Source organism: Saccopteryx bilineata, chromosome 4 (genome assembly GCF_036850765.1).
Source record: "Saccopteryx bilineata isolate mSacBil1 chromosome 4, mSacBil1_pri_phased_curated, whole genome shotgun sequence".
Classification (NCBI taxonomy): Eukaryota; Metazoa; Chordata; class Mammalia; order Chiroptera; family Emballonuridae; genus Saccopteryx; species Saccopteryx bilineata.
The window spans coordinates 207,202,390-207,228,387 of record NC_089493.1 but is presented as its reverse complement, the minus strand read 5'-3'; the positions used below and the strand labels follow the sequence as shown (position 1 = coordinate 207,228,387).

Genomic DNA, 25,998 nt, shown 5'->3' with positions numbered 1-25,998 from the left:
TTATGTTGGCCTCATAAAATGTGTTTGGAAGTATTGCTTCTCTTCAATTTTTTGGAAGACTTTGAGTAGAATAGGAACCAAGTCTTCTTTGAATGTTTGATAAAATTCGCTGGTATAGCCATCAGGGCCTGGACTTTTATTTTTGGGGAGGTTTTTAATGGTTTTTTCTATTTCTTCTCTACTAATAGGACTGTTTAGGCTTTCTGCTTCTTCTTGATTCAGTCTAGGAAGGTTGTATTGTTCTAGGGATTTATCCATTTCTTCTAGTTTGTTGAATTTAGTGGCATAAAGTTTTTCATAGTATTCTACAATAATTCTTTGTATATCTACAGTGTCCGTGGTGATTTCTCCTCTTTCATTTTGGATTTTGTTTATATGAGTTCTTTCTCTTTTTTCCTTGGTAAGTCTTGCGAGGGGTTTGTCAATTTTGTTGATCTTTTCAATGAACCAGCTCCTTGTTCTATTAATTTTTTCTATAGTTTTTCTGTTCTCTAATTCATTTATTTCTGCTCTGATTTTTATTATCTCCTTTCTTCAGCTGGTTTTGGGTTTTCTTTATTCTTCTTTTTCTAGTTCCTTAAGGTGGGAAGTTAAATGGTTCACTTGGGCTGTCTCTTGTTTGTTCATATATGCCTGAAGTGACATGAACTTCCCTCTTATCACTGCTTTTGCTACATCCCATAGATTCTGATATGTCGTATTTTCATTTTCATTAGTCTGTATATATCTTTTGATCTCTGCACTTATTTCTTCTTTGACCCATTCATTTTTTAAGGGTATGTTGTTTAGTTTCCATATTTTTGTGGGATTTTTTCCTCTTTTTTGCAGTTGAATTCTACTTTCAAGGCTTTATGATCAGAAAATATGCTAGGTACAACTTTGATTTTTCTGAATTTGCTGATGTTGTTTTTGTGGCCCAACATATGGTCACTTCTTGAGAATGATTCATGTACACTGGATAAAAATGTATACTCAGTCACTTTGGGATGAAATGTCCTGTAGATGTCTATCATATCCAGGTGCTCTAGTGTTTTGTTCAAGGCCACTATATTTTTGTTGATTCTCTGTTTGTATGACCGATCTAGAGCCGTCAGCGGTGTATTGAGGTCTCCAAGTATGATTGTATTTTTGTCAGTTTTTGTTTTAAGGTCAATAAGTAGCTGTCTTATATATTTTGGTGCTCCTTGTTTTGGTGCATATATATTAAGAATTGTTATATCTTCTTGATTCAGTGTCCCCTTAGCCATTATGAAATGGCCATTTTTGTCTCTGAGTACTTTTGCTGTCTTGTAGTCAGCATTATTAGATATGAGTATTGCTACGCCTGCTTTTTTTTTTATGTTATTTGCTTGGAGTATTGTTTTCTAGCGTTTCACTTTGAATTTGTTTTTATCCTTGTTACTTAGATGCGTTTCCTGTAGGCAGCAAACAGTTGGATTTTCTTTTTTAATCCATTCTGCTACTCTGTGCCTTTTTATTGTTGAGTTTAATCTGTTTACATTTAGTGTAATTATTGACACTTTTGAGTTCCCTATTGCCATTTTATAGATTGCTTTCTGTTAGTTTTGTGTCTTGTTTGATCCTTCTCTTTTGTTTTTCTATCTTTTGTTTTTATTTGGTTGTATTCCATACATCTTTCCTCTGTTGCTATCTTTTTTATCTCATGTGCTTCTGTGGTGGTTTTTCAATGGTGGTTACCTTTAAGTAATGAAAAGGGTTCCTACCCTGTTCATTGTAGCGCACTATTTTGTGAGTACTTTTGCACTCCATCGTCCTTTGCTACTGTTAATCTCCATCCTCTCCTCCCCCTTTCTTTTTGTTGTTGTCACAGTTTAAATTGGTTTTATTGTGTTCTTCTTGGAGCTTTTACTTGTGGCTTTGTTTTTTTTTTGTTCTTTGTATCTGATTGGAGAACCCCCTTTAGTAATTCCTGGAGTGGGGTTTTTTTGATGATAAATCCCCTCATCTTTTCTGTATATGTGAATGTTTTTATTTCTCCTTCATATTTGAAGGATAGCTTTGATGGGTATAGTATTCGTGGCTGGAAGTTCCTCTGTTTCAGGACTTTAAATATTGGGGTCCACTCTCTTCTAGCTTGTAGAGTTTCTGCTGAGAAATCTGATGATAATCTAATGGGCCTTCCTTTATATGTTGTTTTCTTCTTTTCCCTGGCTGCCTTGAGAATTTTTTCTTTGCCGTTGGTTTGTGCCAATTTCATTATGATATGCCTTGGAGTAGGTTTGTTGGGGTTAAGAAAACTCGGAGTTCTGTTTGCTTCTTGAATTTGAGGCTTTAGTTCTTTCCACAGTCTTGGGAAATTCTCATCTATTATTTGTTTGAGTATGTTCTCCATTCCATTTTCTCTCTCTTCTCCCTCTGATATACCTATTATTCTTATGTTATTCTTTTTGATGGAGTCAGATAATTCTTGTAGGGCTATCTCATTTTTTTTTAATTTTTGAGTCTCTTTCTTCTTCTCTCTGTTGTGCCTCAAGTTGCTTGTCTTCTATTTCACTAATCCTCTCTTCTATCTGGCCTGTTCTATTAGCTAAGCTTGTTACTTCGTTTTTCAGCTCGTGAATTGAGTTTTTCATCTCTGTTTGATTTGTTTTTATAGTTTCAATTTCCTTGGACATATATTCTTTGTGTTCATTGAGTTGTTTTCTGAGCTCCCTATATTGCCTTTCTATGTTTTCTTGTATATCTCAGAGGATTTTTAGGATTTCTATCTTAAATTCTGTCATTTAACGCCAAGGTTTCCAATATATTAAATTTTTTCTCCATAGATTTTTCCTCATCTAGCTGTGTTACCTCTCTTTCTTTTGTATCCATGATATTCAATTTTCTCTTCCTTAATGGCATCTGAGGGTGGTTTTGTTGATAGTATTAATGAGATTTAATAAAGAATAAAAAGTTAAAAATAATAAAAAAATCAAAAAGAGTTGTTTTTTCAAAAACATTAATAATGAAATAAAGAAAAATTTAGAAAAAAAAAAAGGAAATTATTTTCCCCCTCCTTTTTTTCTCTCCTCTCTTCTCCCCTCTTTCTTGAGAAAATCTTGTGGTGAATTGTGAATTATATGTACTAAATAGAACAAACAATGCCTGTAATGGAGGGCCTGAATTGGGGAGAAGTAATAAAGGGGCAAAAAAAAAAAAAAAGAAAAAAGAAAAAAAAAGGGCGTATGGACCCACAAAAAGCAAATAAGAAAAAAAATTGGGTTAAGAATAAAATGATTTGCTTTTAGGTGTTGGTTGACTAAGAGTTATGATGAGAGGAATAAGAGGGAAACAGGAAAATGGGGGGACAAATTAAAAAATTACTATTGTATTTAGTGGAATAAGAACTAGATAAAATGGAGAGCCAGGGATGGGAGCACTACTAGTGTGTTAAAAAGGTGAAGTAAAAACCCCCCAAAATACCACAAAGATAAGTTTGAGTCCCAGATAAGATATTGTTCGTTATTGAGGTTTGAATGAGAGGAGACGTAAAGGAGAAAGGAAGAAACTAATATAGAGGGAGAAAAGAAAGAGAGAGAAAAAAAGAGGGAACCACTAAAAGAAGAAAAAAGAAAAAAGAGGAGAGAGAGAGAGAGAGTTAAGGGTTTTGGAGTGCAACCTTCATAGAGAGAAAGGAAGAGGGAAGAAAAGATAATGGGAGATGTAACACTTATGGTTAGTGTAGTTCAAGGAGAGGAAAGAGTAAGACCGGCAGAGAGTTAAACCACCAAATTGGAGGAGGAATACAAAATATCAAGAATGAAGATAAGAGAAACAAATGAACAAATATAATAAAATGGGATAGGCTATAAAGTCTGCGTATTATTTTTGATTTTGAGAGGTTATCTTCTTGCTTTTTCTTTTCTCTCCCTCTTCCTGGTCTGTGACTCTGTACCTCGGGTTCTGCCCCTTTGGCACGCTCAGGTAGAGGTTTGCAGTTTATAAGTCTCTATGGCGATGTCTTGTATTGTGCTTCTGTCTCATTGGCAGTCGAGGCTCATTAGCATTTATAGGCTCTGCTAGTGAGAGAGTCCGTGTTCCTGGAGCCTTTCTCGTAGTCTTTCCTTCCTCAATTAGTAGCCTGATAATCCAGCTATGGGGTTGCTGCTGCCTCTGCCTGGATAGTAAGAGGCTCAAAAATCTGGCAACTCCCCACTCTATTCCCACTCAGCATAGGGCTCTGGGTAAGGCTTAGTCAGTCAGAGCTGCTAGCATAATCACGGGGGGCTTCTGCCCACTCAAAGACCTCTGGCTCTGCCACTCTGTGGGATAACATGGGCGTGCAACGCCGAGGCACTTGGAGGAATCTCTTGCCCACTATCTGCGTGCACAGATCAGGATATCAGGCCAGCAGTCTCACACTCTGAGTGAAACCCCCACCCACACTGAAAAGTTCCAGCGTTGGAATTGGCTCTCGCTCCATTCCCGGGCGCGGCTTTTTCAAGGTGCTGGGATGGCCCGAGATTCTGCTTTTTGGCCCACACAAAGGCCCCTGACTCTGCCCCTCTGTGGGGTAACACGGGCGCCCACTCCTGAGGTGCTGGGAGGAATCTCTCGCTCACTCTCCGTGCGCGCCGACCAGGATATCAGGCCAGCCCCTCACCCTCTGAGTTAATTCCCCTCCCACACGGAAAAGTTCCAGCGTTGGAATTAGTTCTTGCTCCCTCTCCGTGCACGGCTTTCCCAGGGCTCTGGGGCGGCCTGGAGATTCCGCTTTCAGCCCACACAAAGGCCTCTGACTCTGCCTCTCTGTGGGACAACACGGGTGCACACTCTCGGGGCTTTGGAAGGAATCTCTCGCCCACTATCTGCGCATGCCGACCAGGAGGTCAGGGAAAATGGCTGCCCCGCTTGTCTTTCTTTGTCTGGGTTTGGCTTGAGTGTTAGCTTGTATTGCCTGGGTTGCCACAGGAACAGTTTTTCCTCAGCTTGGATCTCTATGCCACAGCCTGGTTAGGCCGTTTGTGCCGCGGCCTGGATCTATTCACCCCCTTTGCCCGCCTCAGTTTCTATATTCTCAGTTCCCAGTGAAAGCCGCCCTGTTTAGGTTAATGAGGAAGGCAGAGCATTTGTTACTCCCTATTTCCTTCGGGGTTTGATTATATATTTAGCCAATTTTTCGCTCGACTATTCCTTCGAGTGTATTGCGAAACATCTGGAGGCTCCAAGGATAGGTTTTTCTGTTTCTGGTTGAAGATCTTGTTGAGTTTTGGGGGTGATTTATCGGTATTGCTTCTTAGCATGCCATTATTCTGACGTCATCCTCTCTCTTTCCTCCTTTAAAAAATGATAACAAAACAATGGATCTTCATTTTTATGTCTGGGATCCCAAATTTGACTCTGATATGTGTTTCAAATATCAATAATTACAATATTGGCCTCACTAGATATAGTTGCTGATGCAAAGAACATTCTTTGTACTCAAAATAATTTGAAATAGGGAAAAGAAGCATTTTATTTACTTGTGCAAACATTAAGAGGAAAATAAAACAGAAATGGTCAGGTAGCTGCTGAGATGTTTGAACGGTAATTGATCTGATTACTTAAGCTTTAAGGTTACCATGTATAGGAATAGTCATGTTTTCACTGTGTATATTTCTTGGATGATAACATTCTTGTAAAGGTAACTGACATTAACTTGGCAAGTTCTGAACTAAGACTTTTTAGCATTTTATTCTTTGTAGATACTAAGACCAAATTCTTCTAAATTCCATAACCCACTGCACAGATCTATAATTTATTTATTTTATTAACTATCAGAAAATATGCCATTATACAAAGGACTCTTCCATGTACCAAATTTGGGTAAAATACAATCAAATAAATAAATTACAGCACTATACAGCAAACAGCCTTTCTTGTTTTCTTTCATTTTTCTTTCTCTTTAGGAAATAGCAAATTAAACCATGGCTATTTGTGATCTTGTACTAAGAACACATGTGGTCATAAACTTTCATGCTATTAACAAATTTATTGGACCAATGATTAAGAAGTAAAGTCCATTGTAAAGATGGCTTTATGCTTTACATAGGAAGGGTTATCTGCCATTATTGCCACAACCCAAAAATCTCCCTCTGAGATCTGATCGTGCCCATCGGCTGTCTTTAAATGGATACTGGAGAACAGCATTAAGCAGCCCTGGTAAGATATAGGAATCACTTGGAACTTAAAAAATACAGATGCTTGGGTCCATCCCCAAGGTTTCTGATTGAGTTAGTCTGATTTAGTCTAGTGAGGTCCCTGATCTTGTATTTGAAAACAAACAAAAGTGAACAACAACAACAAAAATCTTCCAAGGCAATTCTAATGTGCCACAACTGAGAACCATGGTTTGAGAATCCCAACACCAACACCACTGCAAGGATAATAACTAATAACTAATTTGTCATTAGGTAACAGTACAAAGCACACTCTTAGTTTGTAAAGGAAACTTGACCTTATTCCAGGTGTGGGCAGAAGCATGGATCAACTTCAAGAACTCCCTCCTTGACAACATCCTCTAAGGAGCATCTTTTTATTTCTTTAAATTATTTTTATTTGTTTATTTTAGAGAAGAGAGAGAGAGAGAGAGAAGGAGAAAAGGAGAAACAGAAGGGGAGAGGAGCAGGAAGCATCAACTCCCATATGTGCCTTGACTGGGCAAGCCCCAGGTTTTGAACTGGCAACCTCAGTGGTCCAGGTCAACGCTTGATCCACTGCGCCACCACAGGTCAGGCTCTAAGTAACATCGTACAGGGAATATTGTATGGATGATAGAACCCTGAATGATAATAATTTTCTGGGTTAAAGCCAATGGAAGTAGATAATTGAACAACAAATTACATAATGCTGACCTTGAAGGTAGAGTCTGTAAACAGTGGAAGCTTTATATATATACTTTTGAGCAGCATTTTGAGCAACAGTTCAAAAGACGCTTACTAGCTCTGTGTCACTCCTAGTTCTTCAGTCTATAGATGCCATGTCCCCACCACCACATCAGCTGTAGATCATTATAAAGAGAAAGGCGAATTTTGAATTAGAAATGGCAAATTACTTCTCTTGGAAATTAATCAACTTAAGCTATTGTGAATGTTTTCAGTTTCTTTATCCTCACTTCTATTGGCTGGATTTTGTTCTTTTAATAAAAGCACTGCATTTTTCTTATTTCTTTTTATTATAACGTAAGTCTATTATTGTTTTGGTCATCTTTTGCTATCATAATCTATAGTCTCTCCATTTAATCCTGTTTATTTTTTTCCTACCTTTTTATACTTTTCCATTTTTTTTCATTTTCCTTAACACCAATATAGCAGGTCCTTCCTCTTCATTTTTCCCCAGTTTTTAGTTTATGTTTGGTTGCCAACCCTTTTTCTGCTTCTCTCTTGTTTTTACTAACTACCCTTCCTTAACCTTTTGTTGATGTTTTATTCCTATCACTTGCTGTTGATGCCCACACAAGCCCATTTTTTCCCCATTTCATTTATCGACTTATCTTCATATGAATTTTTATGATCTTACTACTAAAAGCTTAAACCTATATGTGAGTAGAAAGATACACCTTTTCCCATTTGAATCCTTTTTTTTCCCTTTCCGTTGTTTCATGTCTACTCACCCATTCCTGATGTCTCTCCTGGTTTGACCCACACCTGCACCCCTCTTCCCTGTCACTCCTGTTTGATGTCCATAATTTATTCTTTCTAACCTCACTTCTACTGTTTGATTTTACATCCAAAGACTTCTGCAAGGTAAAATATGATGGAGTTCTACTGGGAATCAGGTTGTATGCGTTTCAGAAACTTGTACTTATTTACTGAAATGTGATGGAATTAGGAGCTTGGATTCAGAAATATTCTCAGGCAGACATTCAGCTCTGGCACTCGAATATGGCTGGGGCCTATTCTGATGGACAAGGTCAGGGATGTCTTTAAAGGTCTTCTTTGGCCCTTTCCACTCCGTAGGTCAAGATGAGTAGGTATCACCTATCAAGGCTGGAAAACCAAACCAGGTGAGGATAACTGGGCCTTTTTCTGCAGCAGATCTGGCAGGAGAGCTGGTGCGTGGTTTGCCACGGGGTTCTGGGCGTGGAGGAGAAGGGGTAGGAGAACACTGAGGCTTTAGGAGTCACCGGGCCAGCTGTGGGAGGCAGGCCCAAGGCTGAGTGCTCCCTCGGGGCGCGGGGCGCGGTCCCAGGGGTTAGGTGACGCCACCCTAGCGGCGCCAATGACCTGCGGCGCAGTCCTCCCCAGGAGGGTAGGCGAGCTGATCTCCGCCGCTCCGCCAGAAGGTCGAGGGAAGTGCGCGAGCATCCCCCGACAGACTGCCCTCAGGGAGCAGGGCGGGGGCGACACCCCAGGGCGGAGGCCGAGGGCGGCAGACATAAATGCTGGGTCCGGGCGCCGGGTCACGGACAGGAGAGAAGCGAGAGAGGGGGCTGGTGGGGGGCCCCCAGGGCGGCTGGGACCATCAGTCTGTCGGTGTGCTCGGCCGGCGCCCGGAAGTCTGGGGTCTCCGCAGCTCCAGTTCTGCCCGCTCCTGCCCGAGACTCCAGGCCGCACTTTCCCCTCCTCCCCGCGCCTTCTCTCCAGTGAGGAGCCGGGCGCGGGCGGGGCGGCGGGAGGGGCGGCGCAGCAGAGAACAGCCAGTTGTTTAAAATCCTTCTAGAGCAGTTTCTAATTCCCCCCTTGCGCCGGGGTTCGGAGGGGGAGGGAGGGAAGGAGAGCAGGAGGAGGGAGAGGAGTGGGGAGGGTAGGAGGGAGGGAAGGAGGGAGGAGACTGCCGCTTAGGCTGTAGCGGCCGCCGCGCGCTTCGGAAGGCTGCAGGGGGGTAAGCAGGGGGAGGCTTGTCAGTCCTGCGCGTTGCCTGGGTGAAGGGGGCGGAGCTTTGGCGTGGAGCGGCCAATAGTGGGGGTGGCTGCGTGGGTCGCCATGGGGACGGGGCTGTTCCCGAGAAGGCTGTGATGGGTTGACAGGTGCGTGACAGTGGGAGCTGCTCTCGGCACAAGCATGTACGGCAAAGGCAAGAGTAACAGCAGCGCCGTCCCGTCCGACAGCCAGGCCCGGGAGAAGTAAGTGTCTCCGCTTCTCGCCCACCTCCGCCTGCACACGCGCGCACACACATGCACGCACTCGCGCACTCACACGGATACACAGACACTCTTCACCGGAGGAGAGCCGGGGTGGGCTGGCAGGGGGAGGGGTACGCGAGTTGGGGGCTGGCGGTGCGGGGAGCTGCTGGCTCCCAAGAGGTGTCTTGCGGGGCGGCCGCCGTGGGGGGGGGGGGCTGCCGTCGGAAGGGAGTGAGGGTGCTGGGGGGCGGCGGCCGTGCCGGTGGCGAGGGTGGAAACTTGTTTGGGTGATTGAGAGAAATAACCCGCGGGTTCACCTCCTTACAAAGTAACTTTAGAGCTGGGGTCCGAGACACGCGGGGACCCGAAGAGCCGCCAGGGGTCGGGCGGTTGGCGGGAGGGGGCAGTTGCGTGGAGGAGGGAGTGCGGTGCGATCGTAGGTGTTTGGAGGAACGGGTTGGGGTCGAGCAGACTGAGCGAGGGGCACCGCAGAGGGGGCTAGGGCGCCGGGGCTCTGGGCAGGGAGTGCCGGGCTAGGCGAGGGCGGCGGTGCCGGGCGCGCGGCGGGCGGAAACCGGACGCGGAGCGGCCGATCGGGGCCTCGCGGAGCGCGGAGACGCGCGGAGGGCGTGTGCGGGCACGGGTCGGGTGGGCGTGGGGGCTTTTCCCCGCCCGCGGAGGGACGCGGCGCCTGCTGCTCCCCGCACCTCGCCGAGCTGGGGTGGGGGCGGCGGGTGCCCGGGGCGCCACTGAAGTTTGGGAGTCAGAAGGACCTAGTTCCCGGGGAGGAAAAGTGTTCTGGCGAGAAGCGGGGTCTGTTGGAGCACCCTGGCGTTTCCTTCTCTCGCAGCCCACTCAACTCTGTGGCGGCGGCTGGCGAACTTTTTCTGGAGACTTGCTGCTTTCCTAATATCTGGGGACTGCAGTTGCCCCGGCGGCAGGCGGGGCGGTGGTCTTGGGGTGTTGTGTGAGCTGCAGCAATCAGCACGAGGAGGGTTGTCTGCGGTGGAGAGGGGCAGTGGTCTAAAGGGATTTTGGGGAAGGGAGAAGCGTAGACGTGGGAAGGAGTTATATGGTCGGGGTTTTGCTGCGATACAGGTGTTAACTTAGGTGGGAGCCCAGAGGAGGCTGGTGAGAAAAGAACCCCTTCGGGCGGGGGGTGGGGTGCCACCGTCACAGCACACTGCGAAACAGGGCTGTTTGCTGCTATTCTTAATACACTTGTAACAGTGATTTGGTTGTTAGTAAAAATGAGAGTGAATAATGACTGTGACCACTGAGGAAGAACCCCTCTTTTTTGTGCAGAATATCCGTGATTCCCAGTAACCACCTCCACTCGGAGGGCATGGCTTACCTTGTCATTGAACGTGCTCTCCCTTTCCGACGGGGTTCAGACTAGGGAAAAGTCTGAAAGTATCTTCCAAAAGCTACTTTGGTTACCTTGCGAACGAAAATGGTTGCGTAAATAAAATCCGAATGTGTGACTTTCCCTCTGCTTTAGGCAGTTAGTATAGCCTACTCCAGAAAGTTTCTTGTGCCCCAGGGATGGGACCGTTTCTTAATCTTTGTGTTGGCAGCAGCAACACACACAATTCTCATAGGATTTAGGGGTGTCAGGCCTTGATGTAGCAAAACAATAACAACAAAATTAACGGAGAGATGCTGTTTTTGTTTGTTGTTTTTCTACAGAAGTATTTTCTGAGGGGCTACATTCAGATTCTTATTGTTGTGACGAGGAATGTATAAAAGACAGCATCATAGCCTGGTTGAGAAACAGCAGTTACTGGAATCAGAGTTTTGAAATACACCCTAATTTGTGTGCATTAATCATTTTGTTTGTAATATAGCTGATAAAAACATTTAGAGGGGGATGTTTTAATGATTTCAGAGCATTTGGATTTCATGTTGTAGGGAGTGAAGGAATTGAAATGTGTTGAGACATATTTATTTTGAAGGTGGTTGAATTTAAGAACAAAAGTAATTTTAAATTTTAGTTGGACTCCCAAGCTGTATCCTAATAACGTTGTTTAGAACAGTTAGTATCTGGGATAGCTAATGAGGAAGTTGGACCTAGTGTATCTGGTCCTTTCAACCTCTAATTCCCTGATTCTTTCATGAAAACAAATAATTGTCACTTTTGCTGTCAGGTCTACCAAACTGAACACCAAATAACATCTACTGTTGTAAGCAAAGTAGTGAGAGTTCTGCTAGATGGTGCTATTTGATTTAAATATATTTCTTCCATTCATTGTGATTGGCATCAGGAGTCCTGAACTGGCTTGTTTTGTGAACTAAATATAGGTGAAGAGGCCACTTTTGGAAAATTGACAATGACTGTTCTGGGTTAATTGTAGTTGCATTACTTTCTAGGTGAATGCTGTTTGAATCTAAGACAAATGTTGAGGTAGATTTATTATATTTTATGGAATAAACTTAGTTTCATTTTGTTGAGTGAGTTTATCTGATTGCTCAGTTTTTCCTTTTATGTTTACTTAGGTTTATGATAGCAGAATTCTACAACAGTGTACTAACTTCTGAAGATAGGAATCTTGAAGTTGTCTTTAAAATGGATGTCACCAGATTTAAACAATAAATTTTTAACATGGCAGATTAAAAAAAGGTACCTGAGTGAAAAATTCTTTTTTACTAAGCAAATTAGAATTGTTCTGATCTTAAAAATCACAGAAATAATTTTTTTCAGTAATAAATATGTAAATATTTATTTTACTTTAGTAAAAATATTCTGGAATAATGTGTCATTATTATAAATAATGCATGCATGTAAAATAAATATGCTGGCTTTATAATCTATCAAGAAATGTGCTTTATAACATGGGTAGCTGACAAATGCTTATATATATCATAAGCACTTATATATTATTATATCTTTGCTTTCTCTTCCATTAAGATCCATTAGAATCCTTGAATTTAATTTGTAGGTTTTACATAGTTTTTATAATCTTAATATATAGTTCTGAACATAAAAGTGGTAGGGAGTATAGTCAGGAATATCATAACCATGTTTAGTTACAGATGACTACTACACTTATGGGAGGATCACTGCATAAGGTATATAAATGTCTAATCACTATGTTGTATATCTGAAACTAACATAACATTGTATGTCAACTATAATTAAAAAATAAACAAAAAATTGTCAGTCAGATTAATTATTTTATTGTTTTAAAAACCGGACAGGTTGTCTATACAAAGGTTTGGATTAGGTTTAATTATAGACAGAATGAAAATCCTTGGAGGGAGGTAGGAGGTTTGTGTATAAGTTTAAATTCTGATTCTGTTAGGTCATTTCTCCCTTTAGCAGGCTTTCTTTGTAGCACAGATACAGTTGTAATTCAATAACTATATGTGTAATTGATTGTTTAATGTCTACCATCCTCTAAAATGTAAGTTTCTTGAGGGCAAGGGATGATACTTGTAATTTCTTCTCTGAGGTATCCTTGATATTAAGGGTAGTGTCTTCATATGTCAAAAGCACCAGATAAATATTTGAATAAATGAAGATGTTAGACTCAAAGGAATTTCTTTCAATATGAAAAAAATATATTTTGATCTCCAAAATAAGACTTTGAAAGTTTGAGTTCCACATTCTGTAGCTTAATTGTATTTCAAAACTAGCCAATAACAGCAAAACAGTAATTATTTGTCATTCTGTATGCCAGTTACTGTGTTCAGTGCTTTACGTATATTTTTTCTAATTCTCAACAGTTTTGCAAGATAGTGATTTTTATTTTCTCCATGAAAAAAATAAGAAAAGTAACTGTCTAGGATACCCCGCTAGCTGGGTTTCTAACCAAGGTTTCTTTAACTTTAGAACCAGTGGTTGAAACTGTGAAAAATACATTTTTTTCCTGTATACCAGATTGCCTTTTTGATCTAGGGTTCCCAGATTTAGAGAACAGCTTTGCATAATCAGATATAAGAGATTTTAAAGATTTAATCAGATGTAATCTTAACCAATGGTTGACTCTGAACCTTATACCCCCCCCCCCCCATTTTGATGGTGGTACATGTGTGTGCAGTGTGAGGAAGGTACAGAAAGTTTAGGGGTAAAAGTTGGAAGCCTAAATAATGAAGACTCTTTGTTTATTCAGATATTTTATTCTAGAAATTTAAAATTTAATTTGTTGATTTTCAGAGTGAGAGAGAGAGAAACCTTGGTTTGTTGTTTCACCTATTTATGCATTCATTGGTTGACTCCTGCCTTTACCCTGACCAGGGATGGAACCTGCAACCCTGTCATGTCCAGACCATGCTCTAACCAACTTACCAGAGCTCTTCTAGGGATTTTATTTGGTCCCTTAAATCTTTTTTTTTTTTTTTTTTTTTTTTTTTGTGGCAGAAACAGAGTTAGAGAGAGGGACAGATAGGGACAGACAGACAGGAAGGGAGAGAGATGAGAAGCATCAATTGTTCGTTGCGGTTCCTTAGTTGTTCATTGATTGATTTCTCATGTACCTTGACTGGGGGGGCTACAGCAGACCGAGTGACCCCTTGCTCGAGCCAGCGACCTTGGGCTCAAGCTGGTGAGCCTTGCTCAAACCTGATGAGCCCGTGCTCAAGCTGGCGATCTTGGGGTCTTGAACCCGGGTTTTCCACATCCCAGTCCGATGCTCTATCCATTGTGCCACCGCCTGGTCAGGCTGATCCCTTAAATCTTAAAGTTAGATGTTATTGTGAACAATTCCTAAATGAGATGCTACTGAACTTTAACCCACATTGACACAGAAAGAATAACTGCAATTTACAAATTGCTCAGTAGTGATACTTCTTTTTTTAGTGAGAGAAGGGGAGGCAGAGACAGACTCCTGCATACACCCCAACCAGGATCCACCCAGCAAGTCCAGTAGAGGACGATGCTCTGCCCATCTGGGGCCCTTGCTCTACTGCAACCGGAGCCATTTTAGTGCATGAGGTGGAGGCCGTGGTGCCATCCTCAGTGCCTGGGCCAACTCACTCTAATCGAGCCTTTGCTGCAAAAGGGGAGGAAGGGAGAAGGGGAGGAGGGGAGAGAGAGAGAGAGAGAAGCAAGAGGGGGAGGGGTGGAGAAGCAGATGGGCACTTCTCCTGTGTGCCCTGACTGGAAATCAAACCCAGGACATCCAACCCTAGGCCAGTGCTCTACTACTGAGCCAACCTGCCAGGGCTGATACTACTTTTTTATTAAACTAAATTGATCCTCTAAAATTATGTAATAGCATAGAAAGATAAATTTGCTATAAAGCAAAGTTGAACATATACACATGCCCAGACAGTGACATTATATTAAATAAACTAGTCAGAAACTATAGAAACCAAGCTGCATCTAACCTGGGGCTCTGAAAAGCAACCTGGGTTTTTAAAGTATGAATCTTTTAGTTGACTATACCAAGAAACAAATATCACATATATACCCAATTTATGTGGTTACAGAAATGAATATTTAAACACTACAAAAGAAAGTTTATTGGATTATTACCTGACCACATCACCTCACTATCCCTTTATACTGTTTAGTCATACCCTCCCCCAAATTATAAACTCCTTATTTTCTTCCATCCTTCCTTTCTGAAGAAAATAAAGTTAAAATAAGTGAAGTAATACAAATCTCTTTAGAAACTTGATTGAGGAGCAGTTAATACAGTTAACGCAATACAAGATTTCTAAAACTAATGAAGAAATACCATTATGGGCATGAAATTTTCTGTAATATATTAAATTGGCTGTCCCATTCCCACTCTCCAGGATGTTTCCTCCAAAATGCTAAACAATTTTTATCTGTAATGTCGTCTTGGCTGTGAGAGTTTTACTTTGGATTACTCTCTTTTATTTTAAAAATATGCATAAAAATGAATTTCTGAAGGAAAAACCTAAAGAAGAGAAAATGTGTAAGATCTTAAGAGTTAAAATTTCAGTATTCTTTATCCAAATATTTTCTTGACAAATAGAAAAAGTGTTAATATTGTAATATATTTTTTCAGTTGTGAAAGAAAATAAAAATGACAGGTTTATTCCTACACTTTAGAGCAGTGGTTCTCAAAGTGTGTGCCAGGGTGCACCCTAGAAGATTTCCAGGTGTGCCCTATGGTATTCCAGAGAAATATGTGCCTGTTGGGGACCAAAAACCAACAGGGTTTTTGGAGTTTAGATTTTTGGGGGACAGAGGTATGGAGAATTGTCTGTAAGCTGACAGTCTGCCCAACCCCCCACCTCACTTGCCTGATTAGGTTGCAAAAGGCTGTTCAGCTGTGGTGCTGGATTGTTTACACTGCCCCCCATGTTCCCCCGAAAGACTGGAGGCAAGTTTCTTCCCTCCTTTGTTTGGTGTAAAGTTAAGATGATATGTATGGTGGGGGTTTTCTGCACTCAACACAATTAAGAGTAAAAAGAGGAATTCTTCAATGTATTGACGAGGAAATGAGAGTTTGCCTTTCAGATATATGCCCAAACATTGAAGAAATCGCTAGGACACATTAGAATGAAAAGACTTAACACATTTGCCCTGGGATCTGCCGAATTTACTAAATCTTACTAAGAATATCTATATATATATAAAGATAACTTTTTAGTTGTTTTTATTTTTTAACCCGTTTTTTACGAATTCTAAAAAGCACAACTCAAAAAAATGTAACATAAAAATGTTTTTTAATGTCAGAATAAATTGAATTTTGTCATATTTATTTTGTTTAATTACCATAAAAGCATGCTTGGACTTTATTTTTTCTTTAATATTTGACTTAATCATTATAACATATTTCTCAGACATTTGTATATAGTGCGCCTACAATTATTTGTAGGATTTTAAATGCGCCCTGACTTCAAAAAGTTTGAGAACCACTGCCTTAGAGGCAGTTTGCCCAATAAAACTAATTCCAGATGAAAAAAAAAAATCATTAAATTTTAGTTACTTTGCAGTAGTGGACCAAATGTGTCCTCCACCTCCAATTACTACTAGAAACTAGAATTGTTTTGTTTTAAAATCAAAGCATACACTTTGGGATAGGGGTCGGAATACCTAGGTTGCACTGCATTAATGTTTCACCAAAACAGGTTAGAGTTGGAAGTAAAATTTCGAAGAGAGTGTTTGAAATTAGACTCTTCTTTCTTCCGTAGGGATCATAGTTGTGTTAATGTTGGTACACAGTGTTGAGGATTAATGTGCTGGATTTAAAATGCATGGTGACTACTGCTGGGAATATATAATTTAAAAATATGTATTGAAGATAATTATAATTTTATTGTGGAGTACATGAGAATATTCTCTTACTATTATATATATTATTGCTTTGATATTGGATGGGAATGATATGAAATATTTACATGCTAGTGACATGCTGGTTAGTAATATGTGAGCCTTTTTAAACATGCTAAAATATTACTTTTATTAATAACTTATTGTTTCCACAAGGAAGGACTTAAAATAGCATTGGAACAATAGAATAAGCTGTATTAGTTAATATCTGAAGAGAGTTTGGAATAAATAACAAGTGGTTATAGTTAGATTTTAAACTTTGTTTATCAGAGTTTGTATATACTTTGCATATGTAACATCTATCATATAAGGTTTTTACATATGTATATAACTTAATATCACTAAGACTGTTGAGAGTTACTTGATTATTACTTCAAAACCCCACATATTCTACAAAAAGTGATCTGAAGGGCGGTCCACTCATTTTCTGTAATGTTAGAGAAATAATAGAGGCTATTTTTACCTTCCCTAAACTATACCTTATTCATTGTGTGAGGACAGTGAAAAATGGTCCACCCATGGCAGAAAAGAGTTTTTCCAGGCAACTTTTCATGGTCCTGCAGCAGTCCAAATTTATGGTTGGTGATAATGGCTAACATAATTTTTGTCAGAGTAGGTTAATAGTTAAAGGTTTTTGAAAAGTAGAGCTAATAAAGTTTTGTGATATTGACAGGACCAAAATTTATCTGTACTCAGAAGAGTCTGGAAGATTTAATATTTGTTCCTTGTTCTTTTTAAAAAGAGAAACTTCAGTTGGTGTCACTTCTTTAGTAATGACAGAATGACCCTCATATTTTACTTCAAGAATTTTGATTATTCTGTGTCATGAAGGACTGTGAGCAGCTTTCCAACAGTAATGGGTAATCATAACATTTTAAATCACAATTTAGTGGAAGTGAACTTGAACCAATGACCTGCAGGTCTCCTATTTTTGATCTGTATTAATTTTGCTTCATGGCATATCAAATAAGTAGTTTGTCACAGAAAAAATATAGAGATTGAAGTGTAGCAGTTCTTTTCTATTTTAAATATTTTTTTTTGTAATTGTAGATACTGATATAGTTTTAATTACTAAAATAGTTTTAATATTTGATTAATATAATCTAAGCTAGTGTTTTTCCATTGCCAGTGTGCCAGAAATCTTCATACAACATCAGGGTAGTTAACTTTTCCCACCGACACGGAATTTCTTGTGGACCAGTACAGGTCCACCAGCCAGCAGTTGAAAATCCACTGATCTAAGCCATATTAAAATAGTGATGAAATATTTGTGGGGGGGGTCTGACTGGTGGTGGTGCAGTGGATAGAGCGTTGGCCTGCGATGCTGAAGTCCCAGGTTTGAAACCCTGAGGTTGCCAGCCTGAGCGAGGGCTCACCAGGCTTGAGCGCAGGTTCACCAGCTTGAGCATGGAGTCACTGGCTTGAGCTCAAAGGTCATTGGTTTGAAGCCCAAGGTCTCTGGCTTGAGCAAGGAGTCACTGGCTCAGCTTGAAACCCCCCCTCCCCACCTCCAAGGCATGTATGAGAAGCAATCAATGAACAACTGAAGTGATACTACTATGAGTTGATGCTTCTCATCTCTCTCCCTTCCTGTCTCTCTCTCATATGCACTAAAACAATTTTTTTTTTTTTTACAAAAGAAATATTTGTGAAGGTTAGAATAGAAGGTAAGATGAAGATTTATATGTGGCTCAGTTCATGTAAGTTAAGAGAGGAGTTGATGCTAAAAACAACTTCTCTCCTGAAAGTAATATGGTTGTTTTTCATTAGTGATTTGATATTTTCCTTGATTCTCCTTTTATTTACCTACTTCAAATGTATGAAAGCACCAAAAAGTATTCATAGAAGAAGTTAAGTGAATTATTCTTTTAAAAATGGTTTTATTTAAATAGGATTAAAATGAATTCTGTGAAATAACAAAATCCTAACTACTACATAAAGAGCTAATTGAATTTTGTCATAGAAGGTTACTGTTTAATAGTAATAGTAACAACAGTGTTACCATTTGAATACAGTGTGTCCGGTCACAGGAAAGCAACAAAAGATGATAGAAATGTGAAATCTGCACCAAATAAAAGGAAAACCCTCCCAGTTTCTGTCGGATGATGTGGCAGCATGTGCACATGCACAGATGATGATGAAACACCGTGTATACAGCGGAGCAGCCCACGGCCATGCCAGTCACGATGTGGATGGTACAGAGGAAAGTTCAGTGTGTTCTGTGGCTCGCTAAATTTGAATCCATGACCAAAGTGCAACGTGAATATTGGCGTGTTTATAACGAAGCACCACCACATAGGAATAACATTACTCGGTGGGATAAGCAGTTGAAGGAAACTGGCAGTTTGGTGGAGAAGCCCCATTCTGGTAGGCTCTCAGTCAGTAATGAGTCTGTAGAGGTTATACGGAATAGCTACCTAAGGAGCCCTAAAACATCTGTGCGTGAGCCCACATCGAACTGCACTGAATAGGTATGAAACTGGGAGAGTTTTCCTTTTATTTGGTGCAGATTTCACATTTCTATTGTCTTTTGTTGCTTTCCTGTGACCTGTCAAAAGTGCACCATGACTTTACGGACACACTGTATTTTGTTTATGTTTGGCCTTTACTTACCTTGTTCACTTAATACCCTGAAAAACCCACTACTATAGGTACTATTTTCTGTTAATGTTACAGAAGAAACAGAGGCTTAAGAGTTTATCATGCTTTTGGCTGCAGGTATGGAAACAGGATATAGAAACTGGCTTCATTGATCAAGATTTAAAAATAAATATCACATAATATTTTTTGGATAGGTAGTTTCATAGTTGATTCAGCGATCAAGTCCATCCAGGGTTCAGGATTAGCTTGTCTGCCATCCTCATGGTTCCCTCTCAGGAAAGCAACCCCCCTGAATTAGCTTCCCAGCATCATTTTCTCATACAACCACATATAAAAGCAGGGAGAAGGGCAAGGTTTTTGTATTCATGTCTCTTAATCAGCGAGGAAAACCTTTTCTTGAAGTTGCTTGGCAGGTATCTTCGTATGCCTTATTGAAGGGCACTATCATTCCCTCCTCAAACCAGTTACCAGCAGAGGTAATGGGATTACCATAATTGGTTTAAATCATTCATCCTTTATTCTCTGGTCTGGAAACACTGCTCCCTTGTACCTGAGCTACCTAAACAAAACCAGGGATATTTGGCAAAATAGATGTATCTTGAGGATATGGAGAGAATTAAATGGGTCCCTGCTTTCATGAAACTTACTTTCAGATTTGAAAGAGAAACACATAGTAAATGAGTAAATAAATGTAGTAGGCAATTTCAGATAGTCATAAGTTCTGTAAAAATAATGAAGTAGAGTGACGTAATTGAAAAGGTTACTGGGAAGCCACATTAGAGCAAGTAGTTGAGGAAAGTAGTTAGGGAAGGAAACATTTAAGCAGAAACCTTAGTAATATTGAAAGAATCAGTTATGAGAAGATTTGGGGTTAGATTAGAGCATTTCAGGCAGGTTTAAAGTACCGTTGAGGAAATGTCTCAGTGTCAGCGTAATGGCTCAAGTATATGTAAAATACTGTACAAGTCAAATTTGGAATGGGAAACTATACTTCCTGGGGCCTGGTTTTGGTTTTTACTGAGAAATTGGATGATGGGTCTCGTTTATCTAGGTTTTCCTAGATAATAAGGTTGACTATCTCTTATCTCCCAAACCCCAGAGATACAGTTGTTTCTAATGAGGACAGTGGAACATGTGGCTTTTATTATAATGTTGGTGATAGGAATAGCTGAGATTTATTGCACACTTAAAGCCTATTGGGTTGACACAGGACAGTACAGCTGGCATAAAATTTCCCAAATTGGATTAGACTCTTATTCTGTGCTCTCACAGCAACCTCTACTCTTCCTTTTGTCACGGCTGTCATATATTAAGGAATTATTTGTGTGATCTTTTGTTTAATGCCTTATCTCCCGATTAGATTGGAAGCTCCCTGAGGATAAGAACCATGGTATCTTCTCTAGTGGTATTCCTACTGATTAGGACAGTGCTTAGAATTCAGATTAGATATTTGTGGAATAAGTGAATAGAGGCTGTAACCTATCATAAGTATATCACAGCAGTATATCACTATATCTAGCTCATTTTCTCCCCATTATTTCTAATATTTGGTACCAGGATTAATATATAATATCTAAAAGTATTTTCTATAATATAGGCACTCCGTAGTTTTCCTGTGAGTTATAAGGCAGCAGATTACCTAATTATTTTACAGTGAAATGTGTGTATAGTTTAATATGAATTTTTGTTAGAATAACCTCCTTATTTTGTATTTTAACAAACAGTAAGTGGATTTGTAATTTATATAAGGTCTGCCGGAAAGTTCTGTTCGTTTCTATCACAACAAGTTTTGACACGTAAGCACGTTTATTTGGTGCATGTGTGCCTCTCTATTTTTATCACTTAATGTATACATACTGACGTTGCAAATTAACTAAAACAAAGTTGATTCATGTTAGTCGTATGTGTGAAGCGATAGTGTACCCATGGCTACTGATAAAGTTCATTTACGCCACTGTAATTTTTACGAATTTCAACAAGGAAGAAATGCTACAGAAGCATGTCTGTCGCATCCACCATATTCCCCGGACTTAGCATCCCCCGACTATCACTTGTTTTTGTCCTTACAAAATTTTTTGAAGGGCAAAAAATTCAAAAATGAAGAAGATATCAAACAAGCACTGGTTCAATTTTTCACATCAAAAGATAAAGCATTTTTTAAAAATGGGATATACAAATTGCCCTCACGCTGGCAAGAAATCATTAATAATAATGGCAATTATATTATTTAATAAAGTTTATTGATGGTAAGAAAAATCTGTATTTTGTTTTATTCCAAAAATGGACAGAACTTTCCAGTAGACCTTATAGTTTCAATGTATTTTAATGTGCTTTTATTTAATCTCACAATGACTCTATGAGGTAGGTGATAATTCCTATTGACTACTGAGATTTATAAATGGAAACAGCCTTACCCAGAGAAGGCAATATAGTACTACATATATGGCAGAGCTGGATCATGTTAAGATTTTTTTGGTTCCAAAGTCAGTGTTTTTTTCATTATACTTCAAGCTTCTTTAAAAATGAGTCATTTATATATTTTAAGAAGGCTTCGGTATAGATTTAACAGAGAATCATGGGTTAGATGATAAATGTGTATGCCAGTACTTTGATTAAATAGAAAGCATTGTTATTGTGTGATTTAAGCAAATCCTATACAGTTACTTAAGTCCAAAAGTGCTATATCATATGTAAAATCTGATTTTTGTTAAAAAATCCTTATGCTTTTATTGATTGATTTGGGAATTGATGTAGTTTGGATTTCTAATTTTGAGGGCTCAGGCTGGTTTTGATGAAGGAGCTCTTGCATTCTCTTACCAGTGAGCTCCAGGCTGGACAGCAGGGAGGGGAGGGGAAGTGTGGACAGCAGGGGTGGGAGCGGGGAGTGTGGACGGCAGGGGTGGGAGGGGAGCAGGGAGTGTGGACGGCAGGGGTGGGAGGGGAGCAGGGAGTGTGGACGGCAGGGAGGGGAGCGGGGAGTGTGGACGGCAGGGGTGGGAGGGGAGCAGGGAGTGTGGACGGCAGGGGTGGGAGCGGGGAGTGTGGACGGCAGGGGTGGGAGCGGGGAGTGTGGACGGCAGGGAGGGGAGCGGGGAGTGTGGACGGCAGGGAGGGGAGCGGGGAGTGTGGACGGCAGGGGTGGGAGCGGGGAGTGTGGACGGCAGGGAGGGGAGCGGGGAGTGTGGACGGCAGGGAGGGGAGCGGGGAGTGTGGACGGCAGGGAGGGGAGCGGGGAGTGTGGACGGCAGGGGTGGGAGCGGGGAGTGTGGACGGCAGGGAGGGGAGCGGGGAGTGTGGACGGCAGAGGTGGGAGCGGGGAGTGTGGACGGCAGGGGTGGGAGGGGAGCAGGGAGTGTGGACGGCAGGGAGGGGAGCAGGGAGTGTGGACGGCAGGGAGGGGAGCAGGGAGTTTGGACGGCAGGGGTGGGAGCAGGGAGTGTGGACAGCAGGGAGGGGAGCAGGGAGTGGGAAGCTTGCTTTTTTTCTATTGTGCCACTTTCCAATATAAAAGGGAAAGTCTGTTGGTATTGGTAGAATATTTTCTTGTTTTTGTTTTTATAATGGTAAGATACAAATAATATAAAACGTACCATTTTAACTATTTCTAGGTATACATTTTAGTGATGTTAAGTACATTCATGTTATTGTGGAACTATCCCCATCTATCTCTAGAACTTTTCATCTTCCCAAACTGGAACACTGTACCCAGTTCCCTTTCCCCCCAGCTCTTGGCGACCACTGTTCTTTTCTCTGTCACAGCGAATTTGACTATTCCAGGTGCCTTGTATAAATGAAATTATACAATATTTGTCTTTTTGTGTTTGTCTTCTTTTCTTGCTTAATCCTTCTAGCAACTTCATATGACTCCACTGCTGACTTAAACAATTTTGCCTCAGTGTATTTCATTGCATATGTGGGATAAAAATAATGAGAGTTCTGAGGCTAGGGAGTGGGAGGGGAATGCTTGCATAGTTCCATTTTTAGTTGGGGCGAGAGGCAATAGAGAAGAGAGAGGTTAAGGGGTAAGGTTAAGGAAAACATTTACAGTTGCTAATAAGTTGAACAGAATTATAGCTATCAAACACGCTCCAAAAATAGCTCCAAATTCTTTAGCAGGTATCTGAGGTTTAAGAGCTTGAATGTGATGCTTGTCAGAGAGGAATGTGCAGTTAGAAACTCAGATTATCATTTCAGGAAGAGCCGTTTCTTCCTTCTTTCTGTGTCTTGAGACAAAGTAATCTGGCATAAATTTCTTCATGGTAAACTTTAGAATTAGAAATAAACAGAAGAGGAATATGTAATGTCTAGGAAAAAACTTTTCTCCTCTAATTGTGAGTCTCCTCTATTTATTGTCTCTTCCAATCAACATATGGCCTATTTTTTGTTTGTTTTGTTGTCCATTTGGAAAATTCCTTGTGGTCCAGGAGCAATAGTAAAACCATATTGAATCTGTTACAGAGTCAATTCTTTATTTTATTTTTCTCACACGTGGCATTTGTTTATAATTGGATTAAAATGATGTGATGATTATACTTTATTAGTACATTTAAGCAATACTTATTAGAAAGCTATAAAGTTGTTTCCATAGCATTTTTAAACCCTGAATTAAACTGTGAGACTGATATTATTATTCTTTTATTTAGAAACATAGCAATGGAAAAACTTGAGTGAGGTTTCTTACCATCAAATACATGTTTGTGTGTATATATTGGGAACAGTTTTCAGATAGTTTATCCTGGGAAATGAGATACTAATTTATTTTGAATTCAGATTGGTACTGGGTCAATTATACAAGTGAATTGGACTTATAAATTAAGGGCTAGAAAGATTAGGAGATAGGCATGTTTTTATTAAAACATTAAAGGCTGTTTGTTGGTGCTTTTCTATAAGATGGGGATATCATTAACAAGAGAACTGATTTTATAGCAAGCACTGGAAAAAATGCTGCCAGTTGACAAAGTATTTGTGTGTTTGTATTAGATCCTAATCAAGATAGCTTTCTTAAAAGGATAATTGAAGACAGTATAACAAAGCCTGACCAGGCGGCGGCAGTGGAAAGAGCACTGGACTGGGACGTGGAGGACCCAGGTTCGAAACCCTGAGGTTGCCGACCTGAGCATGGGATCATAGACATGACCCCATGGTCACTGGCTTGGACCCAAGGTTGCTGGTTTGAGCAAGGAGTCACTTGGTCTGCTGTAGCCCCCTAGTCAAGGCACATATGAGAAAGCAATCAATGAACAACTAAGGAGCCGCAACGAAGAACTGATGCTTCTCATCTTTCTCCCTTCCTATCTGTCTGTCCCTATCTGTCCCTCTCTCTGTCTCTCTCTCACACACACACAAAAAGTGTAACAAAGGTACATACAGGATTCAAACCCTCAAGGGGTGGAGGACTAATCAGGAGTTGGCAACAAGAGACACATTATCCACTTTGAATTTGAAGGAGAAGAGGGAGAGGGCAGTTCTTAGATTCCAGTGGGTGCTGTAGTCATGCAGAATGGTCACCCTCCTGGAGCTGTGGTTTTATGAAAAGGACCACAGACACTGGAACTCACTGGAGACAGACTGGAGGCCTAACGGGGAAGGGAGCTATTTTCTTTTCCTGCCCTTTCATCAGCTGAAACCTCCTCTCCCAGCTGGGAGCTGCAGGGCAAGGGAGCCAGCATGGCACACTGTAGCCACCCATCAGCCTCCCTCTCTCAGCAGGGCAGAAGGTATGGAGTGGCTCTGACAAGGCCATTGCAGAATATTTGGGAAGATACTGCTCTAATGTTTAAAAAATTTTAAACAAGTATACTTCTTTGTATAGAATGGCCTGAGAAAATAGAGCTTTTTAAAATTGGGTTTTGTAAAAATGGTATTTAAAATTAGTTTAAAAACCCATTTTTAATTATTTCATGATAGTATAAATTAATATAATTTTATGGAGTAGGGATAATATTCCTTCTGTTTTCTGCTGTCTCCTCATTCCTTTAATCATTTAAGAAATATTAACTGTCTTTCATATGTCCTTCTCTGCTGAGCTCTCTTGAGCTGAGATGTGAATAACACAGCAGTATCTGCTGACCAGGAGCTCACTGTCCAAAAGGGGCTCACTGTCAGTGATTGTCACATTGGATAACAAGCACTATCATGGTATGCAAGCAGTGTGCAAGGGGCTCTGAAAAGGACATTGAATCCACCCAGGGTTATGATAGTCTCAGGAGGTATTTCTCAGGATATTTATTAAATGAGGAATAAGAATTAACCAAATTGTGGGGGGCAGATAAATAATATTCTAGGATGAGAAACATACAGAAACATGGAGGCATTAAAAGAGTATGGCATATATGGTGAACTGCAAGAAAGTTGGTACAGCTGGATGTACTGTAAGGGATAAATCTGGCAAGTTAAATAGGGATTATTTCGAGAATAACCTTGAGTGACAGCTTGCCCTGGGAGATAAGCAGTTTCAAGCAGGAAAGTGACATCTCCTGAAGTGCAGTTTAGAAGACTCTTTCTGGAGGTAATATGGTAGGTGGGGTAAAGGGGGTGACAGATATGTTGGGAAGCTGTTGTAATAAGTGAGCTATTTTAGTATTCGAGCATTTTTCTACCCCACTGTCAGCCCAGTAGATGTCATAGGATATAGAGTACATAGGAATTGGTGTCCTAAATGTGAAAATTAGGATTTTTAATATGGCTGTAATTCTGGGTAGAAGATCTAATGATAGACTTCAAGGGACTACAGAGAAAGAACAGATGGTTGTAAGGAGGCAGATGATGAGTTCAGGTTGAGGTGCCATTCAAACCTAGAGATAGAGATGGAGCACTTCAAGAGGAAATTGAGTATGCGAATTTTGAGCTGGGGTATGGAGGAAGTGGTCTAGGCTGGAAATACAGAATTGAAAAAGGATGGGGGAAGAGAGGTAACAGTTGTAAGAATAAGGTACCTGTGTGACACACACCTTATTTGTATTTTATTTCATTTTTATAGTGCTGTGGATTATTGTCTGCATTTTAATGATATCATCTCCATTTTAATGATGTGAAAACTAAAGCTTTAATAGGATAAGTCATTTGGCCAGGTAACACATGTCAAACCTGGAATCTGAACTCAGGT

The 25,998-nt window shown here is 40.5% G+C and overlaps 1 protein-coding gene across 10 annotated transcripts in view; it reads left to right on the top strand.

Annotated features, from left to right (window-relative positions):
- The first annotated feature begins 8,823 nt into the window (after nt 1–8,823).
- SSBP2 (single stranded DNA binding protein 2) overlaps nt 8,824–25,998 on the top strand; it is a 402,367-nt gene continuing 385,192 nt past the window's right edge. For 3 of the 10 annotated variants that reach the window (XM_066273710.1, XM_066273703.1, XM_066273702.1), the window contains exon 1: nt 8,833–9,043. In XM_066273710.1, coding sequence (XP_066129807.1) covers nt 8,982–9,043 — 62 coding nt within the window. In that variant the 5' untranslated portion in view covers nt 8,833–8,981. Of the gene's footprint in view, nt 9,044–25,998 lie in introns of all 10 variants that reach the window. The other 7 variants (XM_066273700.1, XM_066273701.1, XM_066273706.1 and 4 more) reach the window with 5 other exon arrangements.